Source organism: Camellia sinensis, chromosome 14 (assembly GCF_055761805.1).
Source record: "Camellia sinensis isolate YWXY chromosome 14, ASM5576180v1, whole genome shotgun sequence".
NCBI classification, from domain to species: domain Eukaryota; kingdom Viridiplantae; phylum Streptophyta; class Magnoliopsida; order Ericales; family Theaceae; genus Camellia; species Camellia sinensis.
This window is the reverse complement of record NC_138974.1, coordinates 93,707,781-93,717,699: the sequence shown is the minus strand read 5'-3', so window position 1 is coordinate 93,717,699 and position 9,919 is coordinate 93,707,781. Positions and strand designations below refer to the sequence as shown.

General features: G+C 37.1%; 1 protein-coding gene across 1 annotated transcript; it reads left to right on the top strand.

Annotated features, from left to right (window-relative positions):
• The first annotated feature begins 4,905 nt into the window (after positions 1-4,905).
• LOC145807195 (uncharacterized) lies at positions 4,906-8,612 on the top strand. Its single transcript, XM_082905139.1, has 6 exons — positions 4,906-5,691; positions 6,265-6,673; positions 6,809-7,163; positions 7,264-7,527; positions 7,666-7,756; positions 7,845-8,612. Exons 1-6 carry the CDS (start codon positions 4,906-4,908, stop codon positions 8,610-8,612), a joined length of 2,673 nt encoding a protein of 890 aa, XP_082761265.1.
• Positions 8,613-9,919: the final 1,307 nt, after the last annotated feature.

Below are 9,919 nucleotides of genomic sequence, written 5' to 3'. Positions count from 1 at the left end.
TCTAAATTTTTAAATCAAATTGATTTGTGCCTAGTTAATCATGCAGGAGTCCCCCAAAAAAATTAAGTATATTTTACAATATATATATAATAAGACAGAACGGTTTTTGAAAAAAAATTTAGAGACAAATGTCCTACTAAGACATTTCAATGACTATGATTCATTTGTCTATTTAAATAGATGGTTGAGATGACCCCCTTAAATATATATCAATCCCCTTCCAGCACCACTGTTCCGTTTGGGAAGTTCAACCTAATGAAGTAATGATGGTTGGGGATAACCTTAAAGATGATGTGAGTTCTGCTCTATTTCTCTCCCCATCATTTGCACCATATTTGTTAAGAACATTTTTGATTCATTTTGAGGTGCTGTTTTTGTATATATGTATTTTTTAATTTCACATTGTTTTATCAAATTTGTTTGAATCAAAACATGCTTTTGTGTAAATTGAAGCTCCTTTACTTGGTGTTCGCAGGTTGCTTGTGGGAAACGAGCGGGAGCATTTACATGCTTGCTTGACGAAACAGGGAGGTATGATTCTCCCGAATACACAGATGTGGAATTTCAGCCAGATTACAACGTGTCTTACCTTGCCCAGTTTGAATTAAAGAAGATAATAAGTCAATTTTCTTTAATCTCAAATTTTCTTATATTTGAAGTCACTCCGTCCGTTGCACCACCACATAACTTAGGCATAATGCAGTGTACTGATTACGTAAAATATTCAAAATCTGTAACATTAGTGTCTCCCTTCATCGGTAGAAAGAGTTCATGCAGCATTTCATAAATCCTCTCATAACAAGGGTGGATTTTATCAGCAACATAACAGTTGTGAGTTTCGCTATTAATATATCTCTGCAAATGTGTGTGTATATGTATAAGGAATTTGGGGATCCTGGAGAAGAGAAAAAAGAAGAAAAATGAAACATTGTTTCTCTGGAAATGTGTGTATATATATATATATATGTATATATCAATTGACCTATGTATTGGAAAGAAGTGAATTACAGAGTTGGGAAGACAAAAGCAAACAAGATTTTGATCGCATTTGACCGTTTCAAATCTGGGACCAACTTCAAGGCTTCCCTGTGTTTGAGTTTGTGTTTGATTTCTTTTATTTTTTTATTAGTCCTGTGGAACAAAAAAAACTTCTCAATCTCATCTCTATTCTAATTCATACCCCCCCAAAAAAATTTTAAAATATTGAATTAAATTTTGACAATAATGCGGTAATATGATTATTATAAATACAATTGTTTTTTATATTAATTTATTTTAAAATAAGAAATTCACAATAAATTTTTCTATTTGTATAGTATTAGTCTTTTAAAAATATATTTACAATATTGAATTATAGGGAAAATTTTGAAATTATGTATTTGCAAAATTTTTGACATTTTGACATTTTGAAATTATGTATTTTGAAAAAAATATTAGGACAAATATTTAAGATAATTAAAAAATTATAATTTATAATTTTATTACTTATATTTTTATTTAAATATAATTTTAATATATTTGTTATGTTACGGTTCGATTTGCTCACCGATTCGATTTTTAAAACATTAATGTTACAAACTTTGTAACATTTACTTCTATTTTCTTTTAAGATAATCAATTAATATTTTTAATTTTATTTTTCTATCACATGAATTCATTGGGCAACATCTAAAAAAACACCTATTTTAAAATAATTCATTTTTTCGAGCCGAATCTAACAAATATATATGTTTTAAAAATTCAAAATAAGCAACAAATATTTACTATTTTTTTTGTTATTTTGTATCTTTACTGAATTTTTTTTGAAATTTTAGAACAAAATTATAATTTTTCGATTTGTTTTGTCGAATGAAAACAAGAAATAAAAAAAATTTCACGTTTTTACCTTTCGCGACCAAAATTGTTGGCAGCCAAAAGTGTGTTTTACAAATAATTTTTTTCGGCGACTAATTGGATTTTCGTCGCCAATTAATGCACTTTCACCGACTATGTTTTTGGTAGCCAAACGTGCCACGAAATTGTGGAGGGAATATTACTTTTTCTTCTATTTCATTGCAAAAGTATCCCAGTTCCCTCCCTCTCGCACTCCCGCCTCCATCCCTGCTCTGTCTCCATCGCAAGAGTTGGTGTATCATCCCCCCACTCCCTCCCAGGTATCTCCCTCTCTCTCTCTCTGTATCTCCCTCTCCATTTCGTAAACATCTCACATGGCCTTTCCGTTTCCGTCTTTCTTTCTCTCTCTCTCTCTGTTTACACACACACACGAATCATAAATTCACAACATTGATTCCATATATACTCGATTATTTTCCCAAATCATATGTACACTCACGCCTTTGCCCTCTTCTGTACAGGAATAGTCTCCATTGCACGAACTCCCCCGAACTGGATCATCCCCCGAACTTCCTCCCAGGTATGTTTGAATTTCGCATCTGTCTCTCTCTCTCTCTGTATCTCCCTCTCGATTTGCCTCAGTTTCTATCTGTCTCTGTTTACACACACACACATACATACATATATATATATGCATATATACATGCATATATATATATATATATGTGTGTGTGTGTGTGTGTGTGTGTGTGTCAAAACACACAGAATATGACATGTACGAAATGCCCTCAATTAGGGCATTGTTATTGAAATGTGATTCAAATTAAAAATTAGGGCAATGCTTGGGGTGAATCAACCCATTTGCTACATAAACTAGGGCAAAGTCTTGTAGTAGTAGTACATATAAAAGAGGAATTTTTATGGTTTTCAGTAAATATACTAGCGGCTCGTTGCTGTTGGATGCCTTGTAACGATGTTGAGGAATTTTTATGGTTTTTAGCTAGATATACAATTAAATCATACATATGGATAGCATTGGCTAGCATAACCGTTTGCTTCTGTGCTATAAATAAGCATGGTAGTTTGTGGATTGATAGCATTGCCTTGCCTTGACTGGATAGCATTGACTTGTTAAATTCTTGGAAACTACTTGGCACACATGATAATTACATGTGAGTAATTTTTAAACATCATTACATAAAAAAAGTACAAGGAGGCTGCTCTTTGTATGGGAACTTAGGAGAATATAACCTCGATGCTTCCATTTTAGAAGTATCGGAAATTTATGATGCTTGCATCATGGCGGCATATTGCCCATGTTGCCTCCTTAGTAATTTAAGTCCATATTTCCAAAGAAGGAGAAAGCTCGTTTATGCCCAAAGCTTAGATTGGAAATGTGTGAACATGCATTTGCGGACATGCACAGTTGCCATGTAGAGCCAACTGTTGGAAATGTGTTTCTGTCTTTACTTTTTTTTTTAATAAATAACATGTCATGCACACACATTGTGAAGAGCATGACATGGTTTTCATTATTTTGATATATCATTCTATCATTGACCATATAGTTTCACTAGTACTAGTGCTCTACTAGTTATGCTATCTAGTGGTCCAAAATTACGGGTCATTTATTAAATTAACTTGTTTTAGAACTAATCGTGTCATAAAGTTCCACCCTAAAATGTCATGACTAATGCAATTTTTGCTAATCCTGTAGCACAGGATTGTCATTCAGGTTGGTTTTTTTTTTTTAAATGGATATTAATTATTAGCTGCTTTAGGTCACATATTATAATATATGTTTGTGGCCACTGTTAGTGCAGGACTAGTAGTACTTAAACTTGCATGGATAGGATTTTGGAGTTTTAACTTCCCACGGTAATTATGCTATTTGTAAAATGGGCTTGTTTTTTTGAATTACTACTTCCATGAATTAAGTCATTAGAATAGTTTTACTTTAGGATTATCAACACTCATTGTTAGTGAAGGCGTAAAGGATAGCATATGATTGAATTGCTTGCTTGGACACAGTATGAACACCCATTTCCAAAATTTTCAGGAACTGGAGTCTGAAATTCATTTTTTTACTTTTCCTTTTCAACTCATTGTATGATAAATTGTGGAAACTAAGAGATTGCATTGACTATTCACAAGAAATGCCACTGTGATCCCAAAAGCAATATTATTAATGCAATTTTTGGTGAACATTCTCATTATTTAGGTTCGATTATTAATAAGCATGATTAGGTTGGTTGGAGGTGCTATTAGAAATCCTCAAAGCCCGGTGGAACATCTGTAAATACTTCTTCGTCTAAGTCTTCACAGAGTAACGTATTCGTCATATCTAATTGTTAAAGAGGCTCAATATGTTAATTCTCTAGAATAGGCCACATGAAGAGCTTTCGAAAATGGCAATGCTGTGAATTTCAGTTAATTTTAGTGCTTACTAACTTGCCATGAGACAAAATTACATGCTCATAGCAGCAAGTTTTTCAAGAGTATGTCATATCAGAGAAAATCTACCTTGCAGCAAACTTGCCACCACATCGTCTGGCTTATTTATTATCATTTCCGCAAAATGTGCTTTAAGCCGTATGAAATGTTCATGGGTACTGTCAATGCTTCTATTCTGGATTTTCACATGACTTTGTAGATACATCTCTCATTGATAACATCTACTATGCTTCTATTCTGAAATGTTCATGTGTGAATATGCATTTGCGGACATGCACAGTTGCCATGTAGAGCCAACTGTTGGAAATGTGTTTCTGTCTTTACTTGTTTTTTTTAATAAATAACATGTCATGCACACACATTGTGAAGAGCATGACATGGTTTTCATTATTTTGATATATCATTCTATCATTGACCATATAGTTTCACTAGTACTAGTGCTCTACTAGTGGTCCAAAATTACGGGTCATTTCTTAAATTAACTTGTTTTAGAACTACTCGTGTCATAAAGTGCCACCCTAAAAGAGATTTATGTGACAAGCCAAACAGTGGCTCAACTTGAAATGCGTGTTCTCATGGCTTCCTTGGTTAATGTTTGTGAGAGTTGTAGGTGACAAAATGGACAAGAGTTGGATGACGATAAATAATCGGTTGACAAGTAAAGAGTATCAACAAGGGGTGAAGTCATTCCTTGATTTTGCTACGGCAAATTTAGGCGTAGAGGATGAAATTAGGTGTCCGTGTGTCGATTGCATTAATGGCACAAAATATAGCAGACAAGTTGTGTGGATGCACTTGATCCGAAGAGGCATGGCATCTTCGTATCTAACTTGGGTGCATCACGGGGAACATGTTCCCGTGTCTCGTCCTAGTGTATCAAATGACCAATATGGAGGTAGTGGCGAATGTATGACAGATATCGATGATCCGCCCATTGATGAATTGCCTACTATGTTGGAAGAAATTTATGTGAGTGGTCTTATGGATGATCATACCAACGAGGAACCTAATGGTTTGGAGAGGGAGGATTTGCATAAGTTCAGTAGGTTATTCGAAGATGCACAACACAAAGTTCACCCAACATGTGAAAAGTTTTCTGTGTTATCATTCGTCATTAAGATGTTTCATGTGAAGGTGTACAACAAATGGAGCAACAAGTCATTCGATATGGTTATGCAGGTATTTAAGGACATTCTACCAGAATGTGATCCAACAGTTCCATGGACACTCTATGATGCTAAGAAGTTCTTACGTGACTTGGGTTTGGGATATGAAACAATTCATTCGTGCAAGAATGATTGTGCACTATTTTGGAAGGAGAGTGCTAATTTGGAGAAATGCCCTACATGTGACACGTGTAGATACAAGTTGAACGATGATGGTGGTAAAAAGATTCCACACAAGGTATTGCGGTACTTTCCTTTGACACCGAGGTTGAAAAGACTGTATATGTCCAAAAAAACAGCCGCAGATATGAGATGGCACAATGAGAAGCGTGTGGATGATGACATCTTAAGGCACCCGGCCGATGGTGAAGCATGGAAGGACTTTGATAAGCAACATCCGACGTTTTCTGATGACTGTCGAAATGTAAGGCTAGGGCTGGCAACAGATGGTTTCAATCCATTTGGGAATATGAGCACATCATATAGCATGTGGCCCGTAATCTTAATGCCTTACAATCTCCCACCGTGGAAGTGCATGAAAGAGCCATATTGCATGATGTCATTGCTTATTCCCGGACGATTGGCACCTGGAAGAGACATTGATGTTTACTTGCAACCACTAATAGAAGAATTGAAGAATTTGTGGGAGTATGGTGTGCAAACATATGATGCATCGAACGGGCAAATTTTTAGAATGCATGCGGCGGTAATGTGGACCATAAATGACTTCCCTGCGTACGGTAACATGTCAGGGTAGAGTACAAAGGGTTACTTGGCTTGCCCTAATTGTAACAATAATGCATCGTCTCAGGGATTACGAAGTAAAATGGGGTATATGGGTGCTCGTCGCCACTTGCCTGAGAACCACACTTGGCGAACAAGTAAGCTCTTCAATGGTCAAACGGAGCATAGGTCCAAACCTTTGGAGTTATCGGGGGACCAAATACTAGAGCAAATTGATTCTGGGACTTACAAGCCGTATGGAAAGCACCCACAAAATCGAAAACGACAAAGGAATGAACATCAAAATTTGAATTGGAGCAAGAGAAGCATTATGTTTGACTTGCCCTATTGGAAGACGTTGAAGCTTCGACACAACCTTGATGTCATGCATATTGAGAAGAACATATGTGACAATGTCGTTGGGACACTTTTGAGCGTAGATGGAAAGAACAAGGACACGGACAAAGCACGCTTAGATTTGGAGGACATGAAAATACGTAAAGAGTTACATTTGAAGAGGCGTTCTAATGGGTCCTTTGAGAAGCCTCCCGCATTGTTCACATTGTCAGTGAAAGAGAGAGAAGGCTTTTGTGATTTCTTGAAATCAATAAAGTACCCTGATGGCTATGCAGCAAATATCTCCAATTGCGTAAACGCTCAAGCTGGAAAATTATCTGGCCTCAAAAGTCATGACAGCCATGTCCTTATACAACGACTTCTTCCAATTGGGATGCGTGGCTACCTGAATAAGGAAATTGGAACGACACTTTTTGAGTTGGGAAATTTCTTCAAACAATTGTGTTCAAAGACATTGAGGCGTTCAGATTTGCATAAATTGGATGAACAAATCGTACTCATACTTTGTAAGCTTGAGATGCTTTTCCCGCCGGCTTTTTTCGATGTCATGGTCCACTTGGCAATTCACTTGCCTCGAGAGGCTATGCTTGGAGGCCCAGTGCAATATCGATGGATGTACCCAATTGAGAGGTATTAACTCAGCCCTCGTGTTACTGTCAAATTTAAGTTAATGCTTTACTGCTGATATAAATATTGCAGTATAACATTGTTATGATGCTTGCAAAATTAGGTTGCTTGGCCGTCTAAAAGGGTTTGTGGCCAACAAAGCTCATCCTGAAGGTTCTATTGCCGAGGCTTACATTTCCAAAGAATGTACAACATTTTGTTCAATGTATTTGGATGGAGTTGAAACATTGTTTAACCGCCCAGAAAGGAATTATGACATGGGTGACCGTGGCCTAGGGTTGGCGGTATTCACTCAAACTGTACGTCCCTTTGGTCTAATGACAAGGGCGTCCGATGTGTCCGTAGCTGAACGCGAGTTGGCTCATTGGTTTGTCCTACACAATAGCACAGAAGTGGATAAACACGTAGAGTATGAATCCTTCAAACGTATTTATAATGTTTTTGTTGTAAATTGATTAGTATTTATCTTAGTAAATAGTTTTTGAATCGCATTTCTTGTAACTAGGGAGCACAAGAACTTGTTACACCAAAGAGCCGGTGCGTTCGACATCGAAAACAGACATCGGAAAGAATTTCCTAAATGGTTCAAAGATCATGTAAGCTAGTATTCTCATATCCTACCATAGATCGTACATTACGTAAATGTTACGCATGCTAGTAACATGACACATGTTCTTTATGTAGATGAATGAATTGCGGAGCCAACATTCCCCCGAAGCAACTGATGATATGTGGTCATTAGCCAATGGTCCTAGTGGCTTAGTGAACACATATTCAGGATGTATTTGTAATGGTGTCTGTTATCATACTATCGACCGTGACAACCGTCGGAAAAGTCAGAATAGTGGATTAGTCGTGGAAGGGGAGCATGAAGGGCAATTGATACACTTCTATGGACACTTGTGCAGAGTGTGGGAACTGAACTATTTGTTCACACGTCGGATTGTATTGTTCCAATGTGAATGGTTTAACAGCGGTAATAGTAGAACTATGCGTGTAGAGCCACATTTCACAACAGTTGATGTAACAAGTCGATGGTACAAAGATGACTCATTTGTATTACCAAGTCAAGTTGAACAAGTATTCTATGTTAATGACACCAAATTAGGTACCAGTTGGAGAGTCGTTGAAAAGTTTCAACATCGAGGAATTTGGGATGTGCCGGAGATGGATTTCGTACAACCTGATGATGTGTTCCAACAAGAAGAAACCACCGAGGTCGTACCTACTATGGCTATTGATGATGATGTGGCTTTGCGTCGAGATGATATTGATTCTGAAATTATTCCCATGGAAGTTTTGCAATCTGTCAGAGGGGTAGAAGCCAAGGGTGTTACAGATGATGCCTTCATCTGTGATGATGAAGATGGATTAATGAGGGAGGGTGACGACACAGACGAAGAATATGACCTACAAAGTGATTTTGATACAGATGTTGATGTAGAATCTTGAATTTGGTCATGCTTTACTTCATGCCATAATTTGAGCAATGTGAATGTTCAATTGGTGCACAAATGCAAAGGAAACTCAAAATAATGAAGGGGGATCTATCTTCGTAAATGTCAATAAACTCAGAAATCAATGTGTGTTTAAGGCAGCTAATCGAAACTGAAATGGGTGGAGTTTTGCTGTGGGTGTACCCACTCAGTGCAGAAGTGCAGTCCCTGGACCCATGTTTTTGTTCTCTGCCATTCTATGTTTTTTTCCTCTGGTTTATCTCTGCCCTGCCTTTGCTGATCTGCCCTGGAAGGGTTGCTGTCCAGAATGTAGTGGGAGGCATTTTTGGTGTATCTTTGGTAGTGAAGTTTATGGTGTAGCTTTGGTATCTAACTGCTGCTCAATGTGTCAAGTAGAATGTTTTTTAAGGGGGCCTGGAGTACATTCTGTGGAGCTGCTGTCAAATGGTTGTCACTAGGTTAAATGTGGTGTTTTGTTGGGCTGCTGTCAAATGGAAGGTTGCTGGTCTGCATCTTGTTTGGCTGCAGCTATGCTGGTCAGATTGTGAGTTGAGCCCAGTTAAACCTGCATTCATTGAAGATCTGAATGGTTGGTGTATTTAATGGTCAGCATAGCACTTTGTGCAATGGGTTACTATGGGGTGTGCTGGTGGAATGTAACTGAATGGTGCCTTTTGGTGGAATGCATCTGATATAGGAAGCTCTGAGAACATCAACATTTGTTTGGCTGCAGCTATGCTGGTATGGCTGTAAAGCTGGTTTTGTCTGGTTGCTGCTGCAACTGTGTGGATGTTTTTAAGTTCAAGTTTGGGGCTGCCTCTGCTCTGTTTATACTCTCAGTGCTCATAGGATTCAAAACCTTGAATTACGTAACAAAGTTGCCACAGGTGAGAAGCTCATTAGAACTCTGGTTTTAAGAGTGTTAGAAGAATCATTTTTGACAATCAAATAACTCAAATCTCTGAAAGTAGGCTTTCACCACTTTTAAAGTAAAGCTAGTACTAGTAGTGAAGTAAATACAGTATTCTATTTCCACGAAACTTCTTTCCAGATTCACTGAATGTAAATTGTAGATACAATTTTATCTTAGAGTTACTTTCCCAAGCAACTGGAATCTTTTCAATATAGAATTCTTAATCCAGAAAAAAGAAGAAAAACAAGTACATATAAAGAAATTCCAAGGGATAAGTATCAAAATGGTAGAAACAATAAATATAAGTAAACAGCACCATGAGGATACCTTATTCCGGGTAAATAATAAAGTGACATTATATGTGTGGGCCATCGCTTCAAAATTTGCAG